Here is a 25,823-nt window from a genome sequence, read left to right as displayed (position 1 = left end):
TCTTTCTTTCTTTCTTTTCTTTTCTTTCTTTCTTTCTTTCTTTCTTTCTTTCTTTCTTTCTTTTTTCTTTTTCTTTCTTTCTTTCTTTCAAATAGAATCTCGCTCTGTCACCCAGGCTGGAGTGCAGAGGCATGATCTCGGCTCACTGCAACCTCTGCCTCCCAGGTTCAAGAGATTCTCCTGCCTCCGCCTCCTGAGTAGCTGGGATTACAGGCGCACACCACCATGCCTGGCAAATTTTTGTATTTTTAGTAGAGATGGGGTTTTACCATGTTGGTCAGACTGGTCTTGAACTCCTGACCTTGTGATGTGCCCGCCTTGGCCTCTCAAAGTGCTGGGATTATAGGCATGAGCCACTGCGCCCAGCCCCATTAATCCTTTCTAACAATTGTACCTTGATATCCTCTGCTATTTCATCATTTCCTCTAATTATAGTGCTAGCCCAAAGAGGCACACGTACCACCTTTTGAACTGCAGCATCTCCTAAAAGTTCAAGACAAATGTCCTTAGCAGCAGGCAGGTTTAATTCTTCTCCAATAGTAAAGGGCTTCTTAGCTTTAGCAATGCTGTTAGCCACCAAGAATGATGCTGTCAGTGCAGATGCATTTGATGGAAGTGGTGGCCTTCAATAATTGCTTCTTTCTTCGTGTTCATGTTTTTTCTTTTGAAAAACTCCAAAGGCTTCTCTTTTAATGTAGGGTGCTTGGTCTCCATGTGGTGAAGCAGTTTTGAAGGTTTTCATAGGTTTGTTAGATAGCCGCTTGCCACATATTTTACAAAGCAGGCTTGGAGAATGTGAATCACCTGTTGCAATGAACCTGCAACTTAAGTAGGGCTCTAGGTATTTTCTTTTAAATGCAATTTTCCTTTTATTGTCAGTCTTAGAGTTTTCCATTGTCTCATCATTGGGTCTGTCCCCATTTTCAAAGAAGCTCTCCAGTGACATTTGTTTTTTACTCATTTGGCTAGGGTTGGCTTGCGGGCTTACCAAAACTGTGATTGAGACAAGTGCTCAGTGTGGGAAGGAAGCGTGGACAGATTTGGTAAATAAAATAATGGGCGGGTCATGCATGATTTTAAAGTCTGCCATCAGATGCAGCTGTAAAATTAAAGTACATCAACTCACTTGCCACTATAAAGCTTGCCACCAGTGCAGCTTTTGTCACTTGCCACTCACTGATATGGTTTTGATATGAATCTGCAAGCAATTGATGTGCAGTCAAACCTCTTTGCTAATGTTAATCTGTATTTGCAGCTGTTCCCCAACACTAGCAGCCCCACCTTAGCTCCACCTCAGGTCATCAGGCATTAGATTCTCATAAGGAGTGTGTAACCTAGATCCCTTGAATGCGTAGTTCACAATAGGGTTCACACTCCCATGAGAATCTAATGCCACTGCTGATCTGACAGGAGGGAGAGCTCAGGTGGTAAAACAAGTGATAAAGAGAGGGTGTAAATACAGATGAAGCTTCACTTCCTCGCCCACTGCTTACCTCCTACTGTGTGGCCTGGTTCCTAACAGGCCATGGACTGGTACTGGTCCCTGTTCCAGAGGTTGGGTACCCCTGTGTTAGAACATGTAGATCCTGAGTACATGTGCCAACCACAGGTCCAGCTTTGCATACTTGAACTTACCAGTATTTTATGAATATGGATGTGCAGCTCCCATGTTACCAGTGAAGGGTCTTGACTATGAGTCATACAGGTTCTTGGTGTTTGAACAAAGAATTGAACAAAACACATAAGCAAAGCAATGAAAGAATGGAGCAATGAAGGCACAGATGCGTTGAAACAAAAGTACACTCCACAGCTCAAGAGCATCTGTTATTCTGGGACTTAAGTACCCACTAAAGGGTTTCCATTGGTTACTTGGTTACATCCTATGTAAATGAAGGACTGGCCCACAACCAGCCTGCTTGGTTGCAGGAGATGATCAATCAGAGGCTGAAGTGAAGTTATAAAGTTACACATGAGGACTTCGCCTGCTACCAGTCTGACTGTTTGCCATAGGGAACCAGTCAGAGGTACTTTCCATTTTTTCATCTGCAATGCAATGCACTGGGAGTAGCCTCTGATCCTTTTGTTACTTGGGCATGGAGAGGTGGGGTTTTCCTTTTGATTCAGCTCTAGGAAGCCAGCAGGGCCTTCGGTTCCCTGCCTCCAGACCCTGTTCTCCTGCCTCACCCATAAAGGGAATTCCCTAAAGATACTAAAGGCTGTCTATCTCTCTGTCTCTGAGCAGCCCACTCTGCCTCTCGGAGTGTACTTTTGGTAAACCAAATAAACTTTTTCGCCTACTCTTACTTGTACTTGCTTTCAAATTCTTTCGTGTGGCGAAGTCAAGCACCTGAACCGGCCCACTGACAACAGCAAGGACAGAAGCAGTGCGATGGGTTACGAGGCTATTACGATAGTTTCTTCCAGAAATTGCAGTACTGAGAGATGGGGAGAAGTAAGTTCCGGATTTTTTTTTTTTTTTTTTGATACAGAATCTAGCTCTGTCGCCCAGGTTGGAGTGCAGTGGCACGATCTCAGTTCACTGCAAGCTCTGCCTCCCGAGTTCACGACATTCTCCTGCCTCAGCCCCCCAAGTAGCTGGGACTACAGGGGCCTGCCACCACGCCAGGCTAATTTTTTTTGTATTTTTAGTAGAGACGGGGTTTCACCGTGTTAGCCAGATGGTCTCGATCTCCTGACCTCGTGATCCGCCCACCTCAGTCTCCCAAAGTTCTGGGATTACAGGCGTGAGCCACGGCGCCCGGCCAAGTTCTGGATATTTTTCTGAAAGTATAGCTTACAGGATGTGCTGACTGATTAGACCAGAGATGTCACAGCGTGGTGTCAAAATAACTAACATTTTTGGCTAGAGTCACTAAAGCTTACATTTATGAGTTGGAGAAGACTGTAGAAGGTTTGGGGAAGAAGATCCGAAGCTCAGTTTTGGACCTATTAAGTTCAACATGACTCTAACACATCCAAGCAGAATAGTCAAGGATGCAGTCTTCCATATGGACTGGATATCTGACAACGAACAATAACAACATTTTGAAATGTTAGTAGTTGTAATTGATAGTTCATTCACTATATTTTTTCCACTTTCTTTTTCAGGCCATGTCATATATATATACATATATATATTTGTAATAGATAATTTTGCTTTTTACCTACTTAAATTCTGTTATATACACTTCTCCACATTGCTTTACAGGCGTAACAACCATGTTTAAAGGCTGTATTTTAATACGGAGGTAATATTTGAAAAAGAAGACGAAGACCAAAGAAGGACTCCCTTCCCCCACCCATACACCTGTGTGGTCTTACTGGAAGCAAACGCAAAGCGATTGCACTTTCTCTTCCAAGTCGATAGACGGCGCGCGAGCAGCGTAGGCACTGCTCCGCCTCCAGTCCAGTTGCTCCTCTTTCATTTCCTCACTCTCTTTTTCCTTGCGTCCTTTGCCCCGGAAGTGCTCTTACAACATTGGCCGCCGGCGTGACTTTGACCGATTCCCGGTGCGTTACCGGCAGCTGAACCGACCCGGAGCCACGGGAGTTGTCGCGTGCTCTGTGCTTGCGATGAGACTGCTGGGAGCCGCAGCTGTCGCGGCTCTGGGGCGCGGAAGGGCCCCCGCCTCCCTAGGATGGCAGAGGAAGCAGGTACTGGAGCACAGAGAGGCTGAATCGGGACCATTCCCGAGACCTTGTGGTCCCTTCTGGGCCATGGAAGGCAGTGACACCCCTGAGTCTTCCTGGCTGGCAGCTCCGAATACTGGCGGTCGCGCGTCAGTGCTGAAAAGCCCCTCCGTGCCTGCACATTAGCTCGTTAACTTGTTTGTTTTGCTCTCTGGTATCCCTGGGGTTTAATCAGCTAAAAGTACCTGTCAAATACTTTCATATTTTATCCACCTTTTCTAAGGTTGTTTTTTGTTTGTTTTTGGTTTTGGTTTTTTTTTTTTGCCTGTCTTTCCCCATAAATAGTTGTGCATTGTGGAAGTGCAGTCCTATAGGGAAAGGTTTATATTGTATCTTAATTCCATCTAATAGGGATCCCCATCCCCTGCCCCCAGAGTAAAGTTAAAACAAACTTCATGAATTGTTTTTGTTTCGAGGGAATTGTAAATCTTTTGGAGCCATTAGCACCACTGCATAGAGCATGTAAGTTCTCAAACGTATTTGTCATCTGTGAACTACAATAAAGGAGAAAGGGAAAAAAATTAAGTTAAATTTAAGCTAAAATTTGTATTTTCTATTAAAGTTTTTTGGAGCTGTCTTTGTGATTTTATCTGCCCCAGTGTGTATTTTCAAATCTGTAGTAAAAATTATCTCCCATTTTAATTAAATTAAATGTATTCATTAATTAATTTAAAAGAATACGTCTTTTCTGTCTTTTGTAGTCTCTCCTCTGATTACAAGAGTTCCAGGCTTAAACGTTTCCCCTGGTGCCTTTCTCAAGCTATCTCATATCCAATGAGATTTCTTGGAGAAATAATGTCCACCATACTCCTTTAATTCTCTGTTGTTCTCTCTTATAAAAGGTGCGTAGAACTGAGCTCTCTTATTTTTTTCAGATTAATTGGAATGCCTGCCGGTGGTCTTCAACAGGGGTGATTCCTAATGAAAAAATACGAAATATTGGAATCTCAGCTCACATTGATTCTGGGAAAACTACATTAACAGAACGAGTCCTTTACTACACTGGCAGAATTGCACAGATGCATGAGGTATATATTCATGGTTGATTCCGGATGAATTAGAACCTGATTTTAATTGTTTTGTTGGCATTATTTAATAAAGCTTATAAACCTGAAAGATTAAAACAATGGTAACAGTGGACCTTTGACAGGCTTATCTGAAAGTTGCTTAAGTATCTGTGTTCTGGTGTTCTTTTAAGTTTTTATAGACGGGGTCTCACTTTGTTGCTCAGGCTGGTCTCAAACTCCTGGGCTCAAATTATCCTCCTGCCTCAGTCTCCCACAATACTGGGATTATAGGCATGAGCTCCTGCACCTGACAACTGTTTCCATTTCAATTAAGTTTTCTTTCTTTCTTGGAATGCAGGAACAGAGAAAGTCTGAATTGCTGTGCTTGTGTTTAGGTGAAAGGTAAAGATGGAGTTGGTGCTGTCATGGATTCCATGGAACTAGAGAGACAAAGAGGAATCACTATTCAGTCAGCGGCCACTTACACCATGTGGAAAGATGTCAATATTAACATTATAGATACTCCTGGTGAGTTGGATTCTTGGTTTTATTGCAGCCTCTTTTGGCAAAAGCGCATTTGGTTCTTTCTGTTACAATGACCCAATTAATTTTTGAGTGTCAAATACTCAAAAGTATAACACTGAATTCCTATTAAAGAAACCTAACTTAGGACCTAGAGCACTTCATCCTTATGTAGTTTTCTTGAAAATTTTGTGCAAGTAAATTGTGGGTAAGCAGATTCTTGCCTTCTACATATTCTAGCTGATTTTAAAGGTCCCTATGCCCTAGTATCTTCTTGAAGTGGTCTTGCCGGGCCCTCCACTTAAGGGTTGATGAATAGTATTGGTGAGCTCAGGAATCTGCATTCTAATTAGAAGACTTTTGTGATGAGCAGAGATACAAAAACTTTTAATAGTGCATATGTTAAAAATTCAGATTGCTCTTTAAGACCCTGTCATACTTCATCTTATTCAGGGCATGTGGACTTCACAATAGAAGTTGAAAGGGCCCTGAGAGTGTTGGATGGTGCAGTCCTTGTTCTCTGTGCTGTTGGAGGGGTACAGTGCCAGACCATGACTGTCAATCGTCAGATGAAGCGCTACAACGTTCCATTTCTAACTTTTATTAACAAATTGGACCGACTGGGCTCCAACCCAGCCAGGGCCCTGCAGCAAATGAGGTAATGAGCCTTAGAATGAACAAAAAGGATGTGATGATCTAGACAGCAAACCTTATATCCAGAAGGATGATTAATTCACTGTCATTAAACTTTATTCTTAAATTTAGCTTTTTAAATGTATTTATGTGAGTTACTTAGTAAATGGAACAGTGATTTTAGTAAATTGGCTTGTGGTATGTTCTCATCAGCTACCTTCTCTGTAAAATGGGGACAATATTACTTAAATTCTAGGGAAATTGAAGATGAATTCAGAAAACAGTCTGTTTATACTGTTTTGCTATTATTAGAGAAGTTACAATCTAGATTCTAAAAATGCCTTGTGTTTTATTTAGACAAAAGATCATCTTTGGTTTTACTTTTTCCTTGAAGCATTTTATTTTGTTTTTTTTTTTTTTTTTTTGAGACGGAGTCTCGCTCTGTCGCCCAGGCTGGAGTGCAGTGGCCGGATCTCAGCTCACTGCAAGCTCCGCCTCCCGGGTTTACGCCATTCTCCTGCCTCAGCCTCCCAAGTAGCTGGGACTACAGGCACCCGCCACCTCGCCCGGCTAGTTTTTTTTATTTTTTAGTAGAGACGGGGTTTCACCGTGTTAGCCAGGATGGTCTCGAACTTCTGACCTCGTGATCCGCCCGTCTCAGCCTCCCAAAGTGCTGGGATTACAGGCTTGAGCCACCGCGCCCGGCCCCTTGAAGCATTTTAATTTATGCCCTTAAATAACTTGCCATAGAGATGAGATTTTCTTGTTTTCAGATGGAAACATATCTTCTAGGACAACAGTAACACTTCCTTTCTGTACCAGATAGAACCAGTAGTATTTATAGCATTTTAAATTTTACACAATACTGTATATTTCACAAAGCTTTAAAAAGAGTCAGAATTTCACTTTTCACCTTTTGTAGATGTGCACGTGTAGCTGTAGAGTTGATGGATATATAGGTATAAAGTTTATGGTAGTGGACAGGCTGAGAATGGTGTGTCTGATGACAAAAAATCTGATGGAAGTGATATATTTGATATGAAAATGAACATTTTCTTAGTTGGATATTTATAACTTTTGGTAAAGTGTTTTTACTTTTTGTCCTTATGTTACTTATGCTTGGCAATAGATGGACTTTTTTCACCAAATCTTCTGAATTCCAAGGAAACACTGTTTTAGCATTTATTTGATTGCTTCGGTTTATTCTTTTCTCCACTCCCATTTATTTGTTTTCCATTTTGTAACTTCTGTAAAGCAGATAAAAATCTGGAACTTCTAGATCTGACCTTCATGTCTTACCTTTTCTATCGTACTTATTCTTTCTGTCTCCTTCTAATTTTGCATTGGGCTTATGAGAGAATTCTTGAGGTTGATCTTCCAGCTCACTAATTTGATATTCATTTGTGTCTCTTCAGTTATTTAGCTTGCCTTAAAACTTTTTTTTCAGCAATTATGTCCTTAATTTTCATAAACTTTCTCTTTTATTGCAACATTTTTATCAGTAGAGGTAATCGTTTCTCAAGTCTTTACATTTTATTTTCTTTCCTCTAGTAACTCTCTTCTTGGAGATAAGTTTTATTAAATTCACATTTCTCTCTCAAGCTTTTGGTTTCCTTCAAATACTTGGTGATTCTTAGATCTTTAACCCTAGTTATGGATGGGAGTCTAGAGTCTAGACTGAACAGTGGTAGCTAGAGCATATTCTTTTCCAATGAGAATTTTTGCCAGTGAATGCCGTTTCTGTTCAGTTTTGAGCCTGGGCTGGGCGCGGTGGCTCACACCTGTAATCCCAGCACTTTGGGAGGCTGAGGCGGGTGGATCACAAGGTCAGGAGTTCAAGACCAGCCTGGCCAACATAGCGAAACCCCATCTCTACTAAAAATACAAAAAATTAGCCGGGCGTGGTGGCAGGCGCCTGTAATCCCAGCTACTCAGAAGGCTGAAGCAGGAGAATCACTTGAACCCGGCAGGCAGAGGTTGCAGTGAGCGGAAATTGCGCCATTACACTTCAGCCTTGGCAACAGAGGGAGACTCTCTCAAAAAATAAATAAATAAATAAAAGGTGGGCTCAACTATCCTACTATTTAATTTCCCGGCTAGCCCCCTATTAACTGTTCTTCCCGCTTCTGCTTTTGATCCAGTGTATCTGGGGATCTTAAGGTAAAACAGTTATTTTGGAGTTTCTTTTTGTTGCCTGAATGGGGTTGTCGCTTCCTGAGCTCCTTGACTTACATTGTCAGTCTGTTCCCAACAGCTTCATATTTTCTGTTCTGACCTGATGGTAACACCCTTCTCAGTTCTCCAGTGTCTGCCATTGATTTTTTAAAATACTCATTTCAAAGGGATTAGGGGAAAAGAAAAAAGGTAAACAAGTGTACTTTTATTTTTCAGGTCTAAACTAAATCATAATGCAGCGTTTATGCAGATACCCATTGGTTTGGAGGGTAATTTTAAAGGTATTATAGATCTTATTGAGGAACGAGCCATCTATTTTGATGGAGACTTTGGGTAAGTGCTAAAAATACATTATTAAAATTTTATATTTTGAAAAGCATTAAAAAGAAGGAAAGGATAAGTTCATCAAACCCAGAGTAACTGTCTTTTTGAAATGTGGCTGGAAGAATACTCTGAGATGGTTTTGTTTTAATGCCTTTTTTAATCCTTGTTGCTCCCCCATTTTATTTAGTATTTATTCTGAGAGAGACTGTTATTTTTTGAGTAATAAACTCATATCACATTATGGCACGCGTGGTGTGGTGAAAGGAGGCCTTCAGTTTGGGTTAGTAAATTTGGGTTAGTAAATGTATTATAACTTTTTGCACTTGTTCATTTATTCATTCATTCTGTGGACTTTTATAGAGCACCTGCCAGGTCTGGGGTATTGTGATAAAAATTAGGAAGAAAATAGGAATCATAAATATTTGCTCCTCCTGCTTTATAATTACATGGACAAAAAAGATTGATAAGTTAAAACAGTTAAAATTGTACAGATGTAGTTTGGGAAATGCAAGAAGTAAATTGGTAACTTTTTGATGTGGTATTTGGTCCATCAGCTTTTGAGTGACCTTTACCTACAAAGTACTGCAATTGCCTGGTGGTTATCAAACCTCAGCATTCATAACAATCTCCTGGAGACTTTGTTAAAAGACATAGTCCTGGCTCTGCCTCCAGAGATGCTGATCAGTCCATTGGGGTGGGGCCCGTAGTTTGCATTTCTGGAAGGTTTCCAGTTGATGCTGCTCTTAGAGGTCTGCAGACCATACTTTGAGTGACACATCTAGACAATGTGAGGAGTCATAAATGATCCTTTGTTCTGAGGAGTGACCTCTGGAGCCTGGTAGTTTCTCCACAGGCACTTTCTGAGGGACTTCCTTCCTCTGCTATGGAATTGGGATTGCAGGTCTGGCAGGTGGGTGAATGGCATTGTGATCAGTGAACTGTAGAATTTATCTTCATCAGCCATCTTGTAAGCAGGAAAAGGATGGAGTCTGTCCAGGGGATAAGGTGTTTCTCTCACTTTTTATGTGACAACTGAGTAATGACAGCAAAGTTTACCTTCCACTCCTTAGGATATAAGGCCCAATAAGGCAGAATTTTTCATTTTATTTTTTCCTACTTTATTCACTACTATGTCCCAGCCCCTGCAACTGCCTGGTACATAATAGGGACTCAAAAACATTTGTAAATGAATGAATAAATCCACTTTCCCAGAATTACCAAGGCACATATTTCTGTTGTCAGAAGTAGAGACTCTTAAACTTTGTTGTACATCAGAACCACAGATGCAGCTTCTTAATGTACATGTACCCTTCTCCAGCCCTAGTTTACTATATGTCTATTTGGAAAGGAATCCACAGATGATTCTGACACGTGAAAGGCTAAGAAGCAGGGAGCTTGCCAGGAAGGTTGAAATTAAGATCTGAGGCTGTGGGGAGTGTTAGAATATTAAGAGTTACTTTTTGTTTCCTTGGAAATGGCTTCTTTTGTCTTTATTAAAGTTAGGAATGTATTTTCTGAAACGCTTATTTTTTTATATTAATTTCCATTTTAAAAGAAATACCTTGAAAAATTTTCAGACTGCTTTTAAATATCCTATCAAGTATATCCATTTTAGCTTTGAACATTTTATTTGTAATTTTATCTGTTCAACCTCTGGAGGAATGGAGAACTGATGTCACAGATGGAAGAGTCTGCCATATTTAGTCACCCTTTTTTTAACTACAAATTGGGATATTCTTTGTTAAAAAGTGTATGATCGGGCCGGGCACGGTGGCTCAAGCCTGTAATCCCAGCACTTTGGGAGGCCGAGACGGGCGGATCACGAGGTCAAGAGATCGAGACCATCCTGGCTAACACGGTGAAACCCCGTCTCTACTAAAAACTACAAAAAACTAGCCGGGCGAGGTGGCGGCGCCTGTAGTCCCAGCTACGCGGGAGGCTGAGGCAGGAGAATGGCGTAAACCCGGGAGGCGGAGCTTGCAGTGAGCAGAGATCCGGCCACTGTACTCCAGCCTGGGTGACAGAGCGAGACTCCGTCTCAGGAAAAAAAAAAAAAAAAAGTGTATGATCTGTTATTAGATGGAAAGGCATAGAGTAAGGTCTTCCTAAGTGCTGCTTGCTAGAGATTGTTATGTTGTGATTGATAAGAATATGATTAATAGAATTTTCAAGAACTCAGATGGGCCCCAGATAGATTGGCTTTGAATCTTACCTCTTCTGTTTACTAGTAGGACAGTGTTGGGCAAATTACTTTGCCTGTGTAAGTGAGTTGATCTGAAAATGCAGATAATAAAAGCTACTTCATATGTGAAGATCAAATAAATAGCTTGTCAGATATTTAGTTTAGTGCTTACTGCATTATAAGTATTCAGTAAATGGATGCTGTTATTACTTTGCATGCTTGCCAGTTTTAAAATAATTAGAATACAGTAAAAACTACACGGAAGAGTTTAAACTTTGATTTAGTTGATACTTTGTCAAGTCATTGTTTTGAACTTGTGTTTTACTGTATATTGAGTAAGGATAAACCAGGTTGCATTAAATTGGGAAGATTTTGTGTTATATATTTTATCATTATCTTCTGTAAAACTTGATATGCAGAAAAGTAGAATGTGATGTCTATTATAAAACCAGAGATTTTTTTTTTCTCATGATAGTGGACTGCTTTAGCTCTTCAGTTACTGGTAGTGCAACTTTGACTTTAAACTTCCCTGTTACAGTATATTTATCTACTATTCTGTGTGCATTTTAAAGGTATGCATTAGTCTTGTTTGCCATTTGAACACAAATGTATCAGAGCTCTGTCTTACGTAAAAAAATGTTTTAACCCTTAATCATATCTTTTTCATTAGTCCTTCATATATCAAGTTGAATATCCTTAAAGCACCAAAATATTTGTTTTCTTAGTCAGATTGTTCGATATGGTGAGATTCCAGCTGAATTAAGGGCAGTGGCCGCTGACCACCGGCAGGAGCTAATTGAATGTGTTGCCAATTCAGATGAACAGCTTGGTGAGATGTTTCTGGAAGAAAAAATCCCCTCGATTTCTGATTTAAAGGCAAGTGCTTTCAAAATAAGTCTTATATTAACAACAAAAACAAGTTGTTTTTTTGTAGGGAGGGGACATGATGCTTTTATATATGGGCTTTATTAATGAAATCTCAGTACATTTATTTAACATAATTGGCTCCCTCAAAAAATACTTGACATGGTATATTACTTTTTTTAAGTGAAGTATATAATAACTTCAAATGAGAAAAGTTGTTGAGGACCCTTAAATTATTGGGGACTTGATTTTACTTTCTATCTAAAGAGTGTCAGGTCATTTTATTCATTTATTGGTTGTGGCCACAGCACTATTGTTGGCCTCTTCCAGCTGCTAGAGCTAAAGCTCCACTACATATTCTCTAAGGCCTGTTCAGCCAGCAGACACATTGATGGTGTTTCACTAAGGGTTGGGGCAGGAGCTGGAGCCTATTACTGTCATGACCTATAATTTATGAGAGATTTGTACTGTTTGGTTTCCTGTGTGTATGCTCTTTACAAAGAGAAAAAGATAAATGTTTCTTAATCGAGCATGTGTTCATATGGTTTAAATATTTAAAAGGTATACAAAGGTAAACAGTAAACACCCTTTTATTTTATTTTTTTCCGTCTTCCCAGTTCTCTTCCCCATCCCTGAAACAGGTTACCAGTTAATAGTTTCTGGTATATCTTTCCATAGGCTTTTGGTTTTGCATATATATTACTTTTTCCTCCATTTTACACAATTGTAGCATACTCTTTGCAGTGTTCTTTTGGTGTGTCTATTTTCTATGTGTATATGTGTTTTTTTTTTAGCAAATTGAAAATTAGTGACAATTGGTGATTCCAAGAGTGTCGAAAGCAGTTGTATAGTAAATCACTTTCCCACCCTGAAGGAGAAAGTGATTTTTTTCTTTGTATTTTGACCTTAAGTTCATTGGGGACCTGATTTTAGTCTCTATTAGAATCAGCACTCCAAAGAGTGGAGTATGAGTTCATTTTATTCGTTTGTAATTGACTTGAAGCACAACATGTAATTTTAACATTAACTACCATTAAATTGTTTTCTTTTGTAGATAGCAATTCGAAGAGCTACTCTGAAAAGATCATTTACTCCTGTATTTTTGGGAAGTGCCTTGAAGAACAAAGGAGTTCAGCCTCTTTTAGATGCTGTTTTAGAATACCTCCCAAATCCATCTCAAGTTCAGAACTATGCTATTCTCAATCAGGAGGAGTAAGTCTTGAAAACTGAATCTTAGTTTATGCAGAAATACTTTCATATTTATGCACTGTGAAGGAATTTAAGGATGGTTCTTCTGGTTATGTCTGTGATTTTTTTTCATAATTTACAAACAATCATGGTTTTTATTTGGGTAACAGTTTTGACATATAGAAAAATATTTATTATATCAGTTTCTATATCATATTCTGTTTTGAGTTAAAAGTATGATTTGTTGGCCGGGCGCGGTGGCTCAAGCCTGTAATCCCAGCACTTTGGGAGGCCGAGACGGGCAGATCACGAGGTCAGGAGATCGAGACCATCCTGGCTAACAGTGAAACCCCGTCTCTACTAAAAAATAGAAAAAAATGAGCCGGGCGAGGTGGCGGGCGCCTGTAGTCCCAGCTACTCGGGAGGCTGAGGCAGGAGAATGGCGTGAACCCGGGAGGCGGAGCTTGCAGTGAGCAGAGATCCGGCCACTGCACTCCAGCCTGGGCGACAGAGCGAGACTCCGTCTCAAAAAAAAAAAAAAAAAAAAAAGTATGATTTGTTTTACTATCTCTCAAGGTTTACATCATTAGAAAATTTTCTCATTTGGGACTAGATGTTTTCAGACATACTGTTAAAAAAAAAAAAACTTTAAGAAACAAACTTCTGCCGGGCGCAGTGGCTCACGCCTGTAATCCCAGCACTTTGGGAGGCTGAGGCGGGTGGATCACCTGAGGTCAGGAGTTCGAGACCAGCCTGACCATCATGGAGAAATCCCATCTCTACTAAAAAGACAAAAATTAGCTGGGCGTGGTGGTGTGCGCCTGTAATCCCAGCTACCCAGGAGGCTGAGGCAGGATAACCGCTGGAACCCGGAGGGCAGAGGCTACAGGGAGCTGAGATTGCGCCACTGCACTCCAGCCTGCCTGGGCGACAGAGCAAGACTGTGTCTCAGAAAAAAACAAAAAAAAACAAACTTCAAAAAAAAAACTCATTGATTATTTTCTTTTCTTTCCCTATGAGACCATTTCTGTGTTTTTTAGTCTACTCTTGTTCTATCACTATGTAGTAACTAAGCTAAGCTCTGAAGACTTTTTTTTTTTTTTTTTTGAGACAAAGTCTTGCTCAGTTGTCTAGGCTGGAGTGCAGTGGTGCAGTAATAGCTCACCACAACCTCAAACTCCTGAGCTCAAGGGATCCTCTCACTTCAGTCTCCCAAAGTGTGGGGATTACAGGCATAGCTATGCCCAGCTGAGAACTTATTTCTATTGATCTCTTTCAGTGAAAGTTTACTTATGTGTGACACCAGTAATATCCCACACATGTGCTTTTTCTCAGATAATACTTCCTGATGAAATAAAGTGATATAAAAGAAATATCAATATTACATCTCATAGATTTATATTTATTTTATTTTAAGTGACTCAAAAGAGAAAACCAAAATCCTAATGAACTCCAGTAGAGACAATTCCCACCCGTTTGTAGGCCTGGCTTTTAAACTGGAGGTAAGTTGCTTTCTAATGTATTTAACTGCTATCTGTAGAATGTTTTTACTTCTTGGCTTTATTCCTATTACAGAATGACTCTGACCTTTATGAAAGATGCATAAAATAGGAAAAGTAGAAGGAGCAGATAGAGAATTTCCAAAGCTCTGACATGATAGTTCTTTTGTTATTAGGTGCATTTCTTTCTAGTCTCTTCTCTTTGCCTGAAGAGTGTAAATTTTTACCTAAATCATACTACCTGTATAGTTTTGTCTTGCTCTTTTTATTTAATGTCACAATAGATAATGGTCCATGTTTCTATAAATAGTTTAAACATTTTAAGTAGTAGCATAACAGTGCATTAAGTAGATACACCAAAATTTGCTTAAAATTTCCTAATTGTTAGATGTTTCCAGGTTTCTACTGTTATAAATAACATTGAGTCCATTTCTAGAAATATGTCCTAAGGAACTAATGAAGGGTAGGGAATTAATGTTAGCTTCAGCTCACCTTATAAAACCAAAATCTCACACACAATTGAAAATGCCCAGCCGGTCGCAGTAGTTCACACCTGTAATCCCAGCACTTTGGGAGGCCAAGGCAGGCAGATCACAAGGTCAGGAGTGGGAGGCCGAGGCGGACGGATCACAAGGTCAGGAGTTTGAGACCAGTCTGGTCAACATGGTGAAACCCCGTCTCTACTAAAAATACAAAAATTAGCCAGGTATGGTGGCAGGCACCTGTAATCCCAGCTACTCAGGAGGCTGAGGCAGGAGAATTGCTTGAACCCGGGAGGCAGAGGTTTCAGTGAGCCGAGATCGCACCACTGCACTCCAGCCTGTGCGGCAGAGCAAGACTCCATCTCGAAAAAAAAATAAAATAAAATAAAAATAAAATGCCCAGTAATTACAATTTGGTAAATAAACTGAGGTACATTCTTATAGTGCAACATTATTCAGACTTTAAAAGTTATATTGAAATGTTTTTTTTTGACATGAAAAGATGTTTGTGATTTAAAAAGAAACAAACTTACTTATTTTAGAATATTTTAAAGAAAAGTTACGAAGATAGTCCAAAGAATTCCTATATATCCTGCACCCACTTTCCTCCATTGTTAATATACACTGTCACAACTAATGGACCAATATTGGTATATTATCATTAACTAAAATCCATACTTCATTTGAATTTCTTTAGTTTTTGTCTAGGTCCTTTTTCCGTCTCTAGACAGAAGGACTACAGAAGGCCCATCCAGAGGACCATGTTATATTTGATTGTCATGTCTCCTCATGCGCTCCTAGGCTGTTAACAGTTTCTTAGACTTTCTTGTTTCTCACGAGATTGACATTTTTGAGAAGTATTGGTCAGCTCTTTTGTAGAGTATCGCTCAATTTGGGTTTATTATTTGATGTTTTTCACATGATTAGATTGGAGTCATGTTTTTAGGAGGACTACATCGAGGTAAAGTGTTATTCTTGTCGCATCATATCCAAGGTACAGACTTGCGGCATGATTTATCATTGTTAATGCTAACCTCAATCACCACACCTGGCTGAGAGAGTGTTTGACAGGTTTCTCCGCTATAAAGTTACTGTACTTTTTTTATTCCCCTTTTCATAGTGTACTTTTTAAAAGGAAGTCACTTGACTCAGCCAACACTTAAGGGGTGGGGAATTATGTTCCACCCCCTTGAGGGGCAGTATCTACATAAGTTATTTGGAATTCTTCTGAATGGGAGATTTGTCTTTCTTCCCTGCTCATTTGTTTATTTGGACAATCGCTTATTTAATATCAGTATGGACTCATGTATATGTATTTTGAACTTTGAGTTATAATCATGACTATGACTTTGAGTATGTCATTTGTCGTTCAGAGTGACTGGGTTTGGCGATTGGGAACTCCCATTTGGCTCCTGTGTTCCTTTAACATCTTCCAATGTTTTGCCTTTTTGAATACTTCCTTACTTGCCAGCACCACAAGACGCTCCAGGCTTATCTTGTATATTCTGTGTCTTAGCCCTAGAGTCAGCCATTCTCCAAGGAGCACTGGTTACTTTTTAAGTAAAATGGCATTAGAAACCAAGATTTGGGGACTGGATGGGCTTTTTGTGGAAATGCTGTTGCTTCTGTTCATAATATTTTAAGTGGGGAAAAGTGGTAGATAAGTTGGAAGTGTTAAGAGTGGTTATTTCTGGGATGGGATTATATTTTGGGGGCTTTTTCCTACTTTAAAAATATTTTACAATGTATTTATTACCTCCAAAATTAGGGGAAAATTTTTTTGATTAAAAAATAGAAACATTACAGTAAAATTTTTTACATGTAAAGCTTTTAAAAATACATCTATAAGAATATTTTCTTAGGATTTCCAGAATAGTGATTATTGAGTTAAAAGCATAGAATGTTTTCATATTTAATGGTTTATATTGCCAGATTGCATTCGTACTCTCCAGATTAATGTATTGGATTATTTCAAGGAATATCATCATTGAGTATTATTTAAAAATCATTACTGATTTAACAAATGAAAATTTTTATTGTAATCTTTCATCTTGATGAAATACATTTTGATTTTTAAAAGCAATCAGTGCTTTAAAGTTTATATACTCAAATATGTCAGTCTTTTTCGTTTAGTCATTTTTTAATTTTTAACCTTAGAAACCTTTTATTTGTGTATATTTTGTTAATATTTACTTTCGTTCCTTCTACTTTTTTAGTTTTTTTTTTCTTTCCCCATCATTAATTCAGCGGGAATTTGGTTTGGTGGGTAGGATCTAAATGTATTTCCTCTGCCTCCAAATAGAGTATCATTTGTCCAGTTAGTACTTTATGCACAATCCTTTTTTCCTTTTCCATTGATTTGTCATGTTTCCTTATTTGTCATGCTTCCTTACCATCTGTTGACCAATATATTTTATACTTCAGATTTTTATACTGTACTCTTTGGGGTGGTTAGTCTAATTTGTGCTGTTTCTGAATTTTGTGAGTTTCAAGCATTTTAATATGTTTTTATATATGTCAGGGTTAGTTTTATCTCATTACCATAGATTTTGAAAAATTTCTGTTTTTACCTATTACCTCTGAATGAATTTTAAAATCACTAATCACATGTTTAAAATTTCCTGTTGGGATTTCGATTGCCACTTTGTTAAGCCTACAGTTAACATGGTAAGAACTGGGAACTTTTAAATATATGTTAATTGGTCACTGCTAGTATATTCAGTCACTTCACAGAACTCTTTTTTTTTGGAGACAGAGTCTCACCTACTCTGTCACCCAGGTTGGAGTGCAGTGGTGAGTTCTTGGCTCACTGCAACCTCTGCCTCCCGGGTTTAAGCAATTTTCCTGCCTCAGCTTCCCGAGTAGCTGGGATTATAGGTGTGACACCAACCCCGGCTGATTTTTGTGTTTTTAGTAGAGATGGGGTTTTGCCATGTTGGCCTGGTTGGTCTTGAACTCCTGACCTCAGGTGATCCACCTGCCTCTGCCTCCTCCCAAAGTGCTGGGATTACAGGCCTGAGCGACCAACCCAGCCACAGAACTCTTACTTGCATAATTTTCCACGTGATTATCAGAGATTGTATTTTAGATGTATAGCACACACCTACTGTTTCTAATGGTATCTTTGTTGTTTTTCCGATTATACCTTGTTTTGTTTTATATCTTATTGTATTAAACTTACAAAATAATGTTAGAAGGCAAAAGATACTTCCTTATTATGTAAAAAATTTAAAAATTTTGTTCTAATACTAATAGCTTATTTCAAAGGAAACAGAAATAACTTAGATTGTGATACCAAAAAGATTGATGAATAACAGCCATTTATCTGTGTTCAAAGCTAGTAGTAGTTTATGACAATAAACTGAAGTATGTAAGATAGATTACTAAAATTGGTAGAGAATACTCGGAGGGACTTACGAAGCTTTCCTCAGTACTTTGATTATTATGTTTATTTTTATTCTTCCTGCCCCTACCCGATCTTGACTTCTAGGTAGGTCGATTTGGACAATTAACTTACGTTCGCATTTACCAGGGAGAGCTAAAGAAGGGTGACACCATCTATAACACAAGGACAAGAAAGAAAGTACGGTTGCAACGGCTGACTCGCATGCATGCCGACATGATGGAGGCAAGTACAAGGTCATCGTGAGATTAGAAATTCCTCTAATATGGGTGAAATAGACCTTTCTTGGTATCCTGAGCCCCACTAGAAAATTAATTCTGGTTAAATGTATGTTCCTAGTTTCTTCCTTTTTACTTAAATGTGTTGCAGCTCTGATCTAGCACTTTGCTATAGGCTAAATTAGCAGATGTTAACAACTCATTTTTTAAAAATACCACTAGTTGTGAATTAGTTATATTTTCTCAAGGGCCAAGGTTAAGGAAAAGAAATAGTTTCCTAACACTCAGAATACAAGATTCAGCACTTACCTCAAGAACTATCATTACAAAGAATGTAATAGGCATTTAAGACTGTGGAACTGTGATTCTTAAACGTAAGAGAATCATAAATTTACACACTTTTCCACATTGTTTTATTTACTTTCTGAAATACAGCAGGCACAAAAGCCCTGTTTAACCCCGGAGCTTTTATTCCTATTGTAGAACCCACTACAGGACCATATTGGGGCCAGAATTCACCTGAAGATTTAAAGCTTTAGGGGCTGATCTGGGAGATAAACTTTGTCTTACGCCTTGAATTCTTGAATTGGCTCGGAATCTGCTATAGTCTTCTGTAGTCCTTATGGTTAGGTCTTGGAAGGGATACTGAGTGCATGAGTTGGTCCCCTACTCCCACCCTCTCCCAATCCAGCTATATATTCCTGGAGAAATTTATCAGTCTAAGCAAAGTCTTATGAATTTTTTGGTAGCTATAACTTGTTTCTTCTAGAAGAGGTATTGTCAGTCTCAAAACCTGACAGCATTGCTGTTTTGTGACATAGGCAGCAGGGGGCAGGCTAAATGATTGTCATAGCTGTTTCATGGACCAGGAGCTGGAAGATTTGTACAGCTGTGTCACCATTAAAGAAAGACATGTTTACTCACAGCTACAGCTGTTGTGAATGAACTGTAAATGTAAAAGGACAAAAACTAGGAAGCTTGGAGGCACCAATGCTTTGTTCTTAGATTTCCTGTGTTTTCTTGACTGCTTGCATCTGTGAGAAATTAAAATTATTTTTAGTACAGTGGGCTCCATTCTCCTACCTTTGTTTTCAGAACTTCCTTTACAGGTTTCCTGGTATATCTCTGTCATACACAATCTCATTGTGTAACTGCGGCAACATGTATAGTACTTTTTTTTTTTTTTTTTTGAGATGGAGTTTTGCTCTTGTCTCCCACGCTGGAGTGCAGTGGCGCGATCTTGGCTTGCTGCAACTTCTGCCTCCCAGGTTCAAGTATTTCTCCTACCTCAGCCTCCCGAGTAGCTGGGATTACAGGCACCCGCCACCACGCCTGGCTAATTTTTTGTATTTTTAGTAGAGACAGGGTTTCACCATGTTGGGCAGGCTGGTCTCAAACTCCTCATCTCAGGTGATCCACTCGCCTCGACCTCCCAAAGTGCTGGGATTACAGGCGTGAGCCACCATGCCCCGCCAGTACGTGCCTTTTAATTCCATAGAAATAACTTCAGAACTTTGAGGCACTGTGTTGTTAGTACTGCAGATCCTTCAAGTAATGAGTTTTCTGTTTAAAGTAAAATCTTGTCTGTTGATATATGGTTTAAATGAAGGCCTTTTAAAAATACGTCTTAGCGTGGTTGATTGTTGTTGTATTGGTTCTAGCTAATTCACTATACAATTCAAGCTGAGATATTCTACCATGCTTATTTATATACAATGTGTGTACTGTACAGTTACTTTTTAGTTACCACGTCTTTATTTGTATTACTTATATCAAATATCATTTTGTTTTATTTGTTTTTTTAGGATGTTGAGGAAGTGTATGCTGGAGACATCTGTGCGTTGTTTGGCATTGACTGTGCTAGTGGAGACACATTCACAAACAAAGCCAACAGTGACCTTTCCATGGTAATCCATTTAATTTCAAAGCTACTTATCACTAGAATTTTAAAAGTCTGTTTTTTCATGTAGTGCATTTAATACTTCAGAAAAACAACCACAGAAGTTTTCGTTGAGTACCACAGTCATCAAGTTAGTGGTGGCTCTTTGAATGTTGGTTATAGCTCTTTGAATGTCAATTAGACAACTGCTCTGTAAGCTAACTCACCTGGTTTTTTCATAGTAAAAAGTAGGAAGAGTTTTGACTGGAGTAAAAAGGAAAACTTGGAGGATCCACAATCCTCCCAAGTTTAGCAAGAAGGAAAAATCTCCACCAGATGGTACCTGGACAGTGGCTCTGATTCCTCCACCCTGAGACCTGCTTCTACACTCGGGGTGCATTTCTGATTGTTACCACTAGCGTCAAGCTAGTTTCAGTGGAGTGCTACTTCCTTACTAACTCGGTAGCAGGGAAGTGTACTGTTCCCTCAATCCCTTGTGAGACCAGACTGTAGCATTTAGACTAGACTTGGGATAACAGAACATAACCAGGCTCAGAAGGCAATATGCAACTACACAGTCTGATTTATAGAAACAGTCCGCCGTTTGGAACTCAGAAGTCCCTTTTTATCATTGAGGGATTCTGAGGGAGGAGCATGCACAGGTAGTTCCTGTCTTTGAATTCCCTTCACTCACTCACCTTTTTTGCCTCTGTAGTAGAGCAAACTCTGTTACATTATGGCCATTTGTTCATAAGAGTGATCTCTTTCATGAATTCAATAAAGAAAGAGTATGATGAGTACATAGGTAATTTGCAGTGGGTCATTTACATAAGTACTGACCCAACTCTAACAGATTAGCACTGTAATACTTCCTGCTATCTAATGATGAATTCATGATTTTATAGTTTAGTTTTTTTGTCTATAATATCCTCTAATGTGTGTAGTATTACCTGTTGATTTAGGACACTACAAAAAAGCATAAATCTCTACAATTTTTGTTTGAGATCCAGATAAAAGGAATGTTTTCTAAGTATTATTGATAAGACCTTCTCTAAGTACTTGTCATTAGCAACATGAAGTGATTGGTGGTTGTGGAAAGTGCTTACCAAGGCTTTGAAACAAATAGGCCTTGATTAGAGTCTCACCTTTGCCCTATGCTACCTACTGGCCCTTAGCCATTTTGTTTTACCTTATTTCCAAGCTTTAGTGACTTTATTTGCAAAATTGGAATAATACCTGCTTCTCAGAGTTGTAATTGATTAAATGAGGTATCATGGGTATGAAGAATGTGGTGCCCTTTCTCTGTTTGCCTTATCAGTAATTGTAGTATATTTTGATTAAATAAAGTAACTTAGAAGATTACAACAGCCACCAAGCAATAAGAATTTCACATCTCAGTATTTGGATTAGTCGTAGTGATTATGTTAAACAGATAAATAAATACATTCATTAATTTTATTTTGGGAAGGAGGAACTTATATAAGTAGATAGCTTTATTTATTTATTAATATGTTGTATTAATATACTTATTTAATGCAAAACAGATCAAGATATATATTGTCTAGCCTAAAGACAATGGCTAGTATTTATCCTTTGTTCTGTTGTAAAGTGGCACATTAATCTATCCCTGACCCATGTGGGTCTGTTTTTGAATTCTTCTGTTTTCTTTTAAAAATATTTTAGGAGTCAATTCATGTTCCTGATCCTGTCATTTCAATAGCAATGAAGCCTTCTAACAAGGTAGGAGTTTGATTTAAAGCTCAGTATATCACAATTAAAACTTGAGCTCTTTTTCCTCTCTCTCTACCATGCGCTTGATATCTTGTAATAACCAGCAGTCTTATGGTCTCTATTTCCTCTGTTGGTATTGAGATCTTCTTTTTAAATTTACCAGTCTGCTCCTAATGATAACTCCTCAGTATATTTGAAGAAATGGATGGTGTTAAAATACTCACCTTACTGTACTTTATAACTCTTTACTATATTGTTGGCTTCAGAGTGGTAAGTGTAACTTCCCGGATTCAAATCATAAACAACTGAAAAGGGGGAATCAGGGGCATTTCTCCTAAGTTGTAGTAAAACCCCACTATAAAGTACTTTATATTGTTGAACTGATTAATTGACTCATAGGTTATAATATAGCTCTAGGTTTTGTGGTATTTCTGAGGTGTCTGAGTATTGCATGGAAAGCCTGAAAATAAGACTTTTTCACTTTGAAATATAATTTTTAAGATAATTTTATACTTTATAGTTTTATAATTGGGTTGATGTAATTTAACTTTTAATAAATCTAAAATTGCCTGGTTAGGTTTTGCATTTTCATTCTTTGCCATGGGAATTAGTCTGATCTTGAACCATAATTTTTTAGTTCTTAAGTTGCCTTGGCATTCATAACAATCATGTTAATGTAGTATATTGAAATTCACTTATTCATACATTGAGTGAACATTTTGTGATTTGTTATACAGAATTTATTACAAAACATAGTCTGATGAATTGTCATGTGTGATATATCACTCACAGCTACTACTACATGTATTTTGAGGAATCTTGAGGTTTTCCAGACCTTTTCTCAATACAGAAAAGAGAAAATTGAGGTGGCAAGACATATTAAATTACTCCATTTTCTCAGGAACTCGAGGAAAGGTGAACCTCACATCTTAACCTCAGTAGGATGCCATAGTTTTTTCCAAGTACGTTGTTAAAATTGCTTGCTTTTCTTTTTGGAAGTATGCAAGGTTAGAACTTAATGCTTATGTATTATGCTTCTTCATTCCTAAATTCAGAGTTTATTTAAGACACTTAACTGTTGATAATTTACAATAATGGAGGGAAATCAGTGCTTCAATATCCAGAAGGTTTTTTGGTGTTTTGGGGTTGTGTATGCATTAAAAAGTTTAAAGATGTTTGCTTGCTGGAATAAGTTAATTTAAATCAAATAATGAAGTCTCCATGAGTCTCAATAGTAGGGGCAGGCATGATGTTTCTAAGTTGAGAGTATCTGGCTTGTGCAGGAAAAAGGCAAAAGACCTAGAAAGACTAAACTGGGATTCAGTCCCAGCTTTGCCATGCAACAGCTGTGTGGCCTTGAACAAGTCACTTAAACTCTCTGTACCTCATTTACTCACCTGTAAAATGTGGATAATTCTGCCTTGCAGCATTGTGGTTGGGATTTGAGAAAACGTATGCAAAACACATACCACAGCTCCAAGTGTGTGGTAAATGATAGCTGTTAATATTGGTGGTACTGGGCATGTAAGTTTTCTGTTGCTGACATAGGAAGTTACCACATGTGGCTTAAAACAACATAAATATATTCTTTTATAGTTCTGTGGATCATAGACTGATAACTGTTCTCAAAGGGCTAAATTAATCAAGATATTGGCAATGCTGTTTTCCTTTCTGAAGGCTCTATGGGATCATTTCTCTCCTTACCCAGGTTATTGGCAGTATTCAATTCCTTGTGGTTGTAGGAAGGGGGTCCCCATTTCTTTGATGATTGTTACCTGAGGGCTGTTCCTAGCTTCTAGAGGCTACCCACCTTCCTTGGCTTGTGGCCCGCTTCCTCCATCTTCAGTGCCAGCAACAGCTGGTTAAGTCCCTTTCATGCTTCAGATATCTCCTGCCACTTCTTCCTTCATGGAATCCCTCTGATCCACCCTTCTGGCTTCCTCCATGTTTTAAAGGCACACATGATTATGTTGTACCCACCTAGATAATTGATAACAATCTCCCCATCTCCAGGTCTGTAACCTTAATTACATTTTTTTTTTTTTTTTTGAGACGGAGTCTCGCTCTGTCACCCAGGCTGGAGTGCAGTGGCCGGATCTCAGCTCACTGCAAGCTCCGCCTCCCAGGTTTACGCCATTCTCCTGCCTCAGCCTCCCGAGTAGCTGGGACTACAGGCGCCCGCCACCTCGCCCGGCTAGTTTTTTGAATTTTTTTTTAGTGGAGACGGGGTTTCACTGTTAGCCAGGATGGTCTCGATCTCCTGACCTCGTGATCTGCCCGTCTCGGCCTCCCAAAGTGCTGGGATTACAGGCTTGAGCCACCGCGCCCAGCCCCTTAATTACATTTGCAAAGTCCCCTTTACTATGTAAGGTAGCATATTGACAGATTTGGGAGGATTAGGGTATCTTTGGAGGGCCATTACTTTGCTTACCACATGGGATTACATGGCATCTAAGGAGAAAAAAGGTGCATCATACCACATCCAAGCAGACTGTTTTGAAAGGGACAAGTCTCATTGTGGTATTTGCCTATTTGTTGGTCTTAACTATCCTGCTTGGATCTACAATAGTGTCTTGGTAAACATGCTGATTCCTTTGATTATGTATAGGATTTCTAAAATGTAACACAGTTTCCAATTTTTGCTTTATGGGCAATTTTCACAAAAGGACAGTTTGTCAGTGTAAGAGGAAAGGCCATAGAGTGAAGTCTTGGACTCTTGTTTTCTATCTTGATATGGAAAGAAAATTCTTTTCAGTGAGCTATTCCCTGCTTTCTTGGCTGTGCGGTATCCAAGCTCACATTGTTTTTAAAAATGGAGTAGAACTAGATGTGTGTCATTTTTATTTCTTAACTGCTGATGTATTTTATTTCATTCAGTAAAGTTTTCTCTAAAATCCCATTGCTTATCATGTGCAGTAAAACATATAGTGATTTTCTTCTTCTTTTGAAGAACGATCTGGAAAAATTTTCAAAAGGTATTGGCAGGTTTACAAGAGAAGATCCCACATTTAAAGTACACTTTGACACTGAGAACAAAGAGACAATTGTATCTGGAATGGGAGAATTACACCTGGAAATCTATGCTCAGGTAATGAATAATAAGGAAGTTAAGTTAAAATCAATTTATTACTGTCTGTTTTGTTAAAAGTCAATAATTCTCAATCTAATGTCTCTAACTAACTGGTTTTTCATCTAATGTCTCAATCTAATGTCTCTAACTTCACTCTGGTTTGTATGCAGATGTGGTCTACTGCTTCCGCTACTATGTGTTACAAAATAATTATTTTTGATCTCTAAATCTTTTTATTTGTAAAACGTTCTAGACCCCTAGAATCAAGGCTCAGGGGATTTGCAACAAGAATATCTGTCCATCTCCAGGTCATGGTTAACTGGGTCAGGTAAATCCTGGTTCAAGCCTTAGGGAGACAACCTGCGGTTGTACCAACTCTTCAGGCCATTTCTTCTCAAGTTAATAATTGAAGATCATTATAATGTAGATGAAAGGAAGGTGGGGCCTATACCTTCCCAGGAAAGGTCTTGTATGTATTGATATATAAGTAAAAAACAAATATATGTGATTAGAAATTTTGATGAGATCATATCTTTGAAGTTCAGATAGAAAATCCTGACAACAGATTTATATATTATTCCAATGAATATGTAATAATATGGAACAATGGTGACGTTTTAGTGGGTAGATTAATTGGAGGTAAATATAAATTAACCAATGTAACTTAGAATTCATTTATATAAAATCTGTAAAAGCAGTTTGTATTAAGTATCACATACCTAATCCTTACAAAATACTAAAATGATTTAAGATTTATCTATTATATTTAAATGAATGCTAGTAAGATATATAAGATGGTCAGGAGTTTTTCTTTCAGTTTATTTTTTTAAATTTGAATAATATTTTCCCCACTCTTTTTAGAGGATGGAAAGAGAATATGGCTGTCCTTGTATCACAGGAAAGCCAAAAGTTGCCTTTCGAGAGACCATTACTGCCCCTGTCCCGTAAGTATGCAA

General features: G+C 38.6%; 1 protein-coding gene across 3 annotated transcripts in view; it reads left to right on the top strand.

Moving 5' to 3' along the window:
• Nucleotides 1-3,245: 3,245 nt before the first annotated feature.
• Nucleotides 3,246-25,823, top strand: part of GFM1 (G elongation factor mitochondrial 1) — a 46,738-nt gene continuing 24,160 nt past the window's right edge. Inside the window, exons 1-13 of one of the 3 annotated variants that reach the window (XM_033203110.1) lie at nt 3,246-3,654; nt 4,566-4,718; nt 5,093-5,225; nt 5,673-5,877; nt 8,244-8,360; nt 11,259-11,409; nt 12,452-12,609; nt 14,003-14,087; nt 18,057-18,194; nt 19,993-20,094; nt 21,750-21,806; nt 24,748-24,885; nt 25,729-25,811. In XM_033203110.1, the coding sequence (XP_033059001.1) occupies nt 3,574-3,654; nt 4,566-4,718; nt 5,093-5,225; nt 5,673-5,877; nt 8,244-8,360; nt 11,259-11,409; nt 12,452-12,609; nt 14,003-14,087; nt 18,057-18,194; nt 19,993-20,094; nt 21,750-21,806; nt 24,748-24,885; nt 25,729-25,811 (1,601 nt within the window). In that variant the 5' untranslated portion in view covers nt 3,246-3,573. Of the gene's footprint in view, nt 3,655-4,134; nt 4,153-4,565; nt 4,719-5,092; nt 5,226-5,672; nt 5,878-8,243; nt 8,361-11,258; nt 11,410-12,451; nt 12,610-14,002; nt 14,088-18,056; nt 18,195-19,992; nt 20,095-21,749; nt 21,807-24,747; nt 24,886-25,728; nt 25,812-25,823 lie in introns of those variants that run through there. The other 2 variants (XM_033203121.1, XM_033203130.1) reach the window with 2 other exon arrangements.

Source organism: Trachypithecus francoisi, unplaced genomic scaffold, assembly GCF_009764315.1.
Source record: "Trachypithecus francoisi isolate TF-2019V2 unplaced genomic scaffold, Tfra_2.0 Lachesis_group0, whole genome shotgun sequence".
NCBI lineage: Eukaryota > Metazoa > Chordata > Mammalia > Primates > Cercopithecidae > Trachypithecus > Trachypithecus francoisi.
This window is presented reverse-complemented; position numbering and strand designations above follow the sequence as displayed.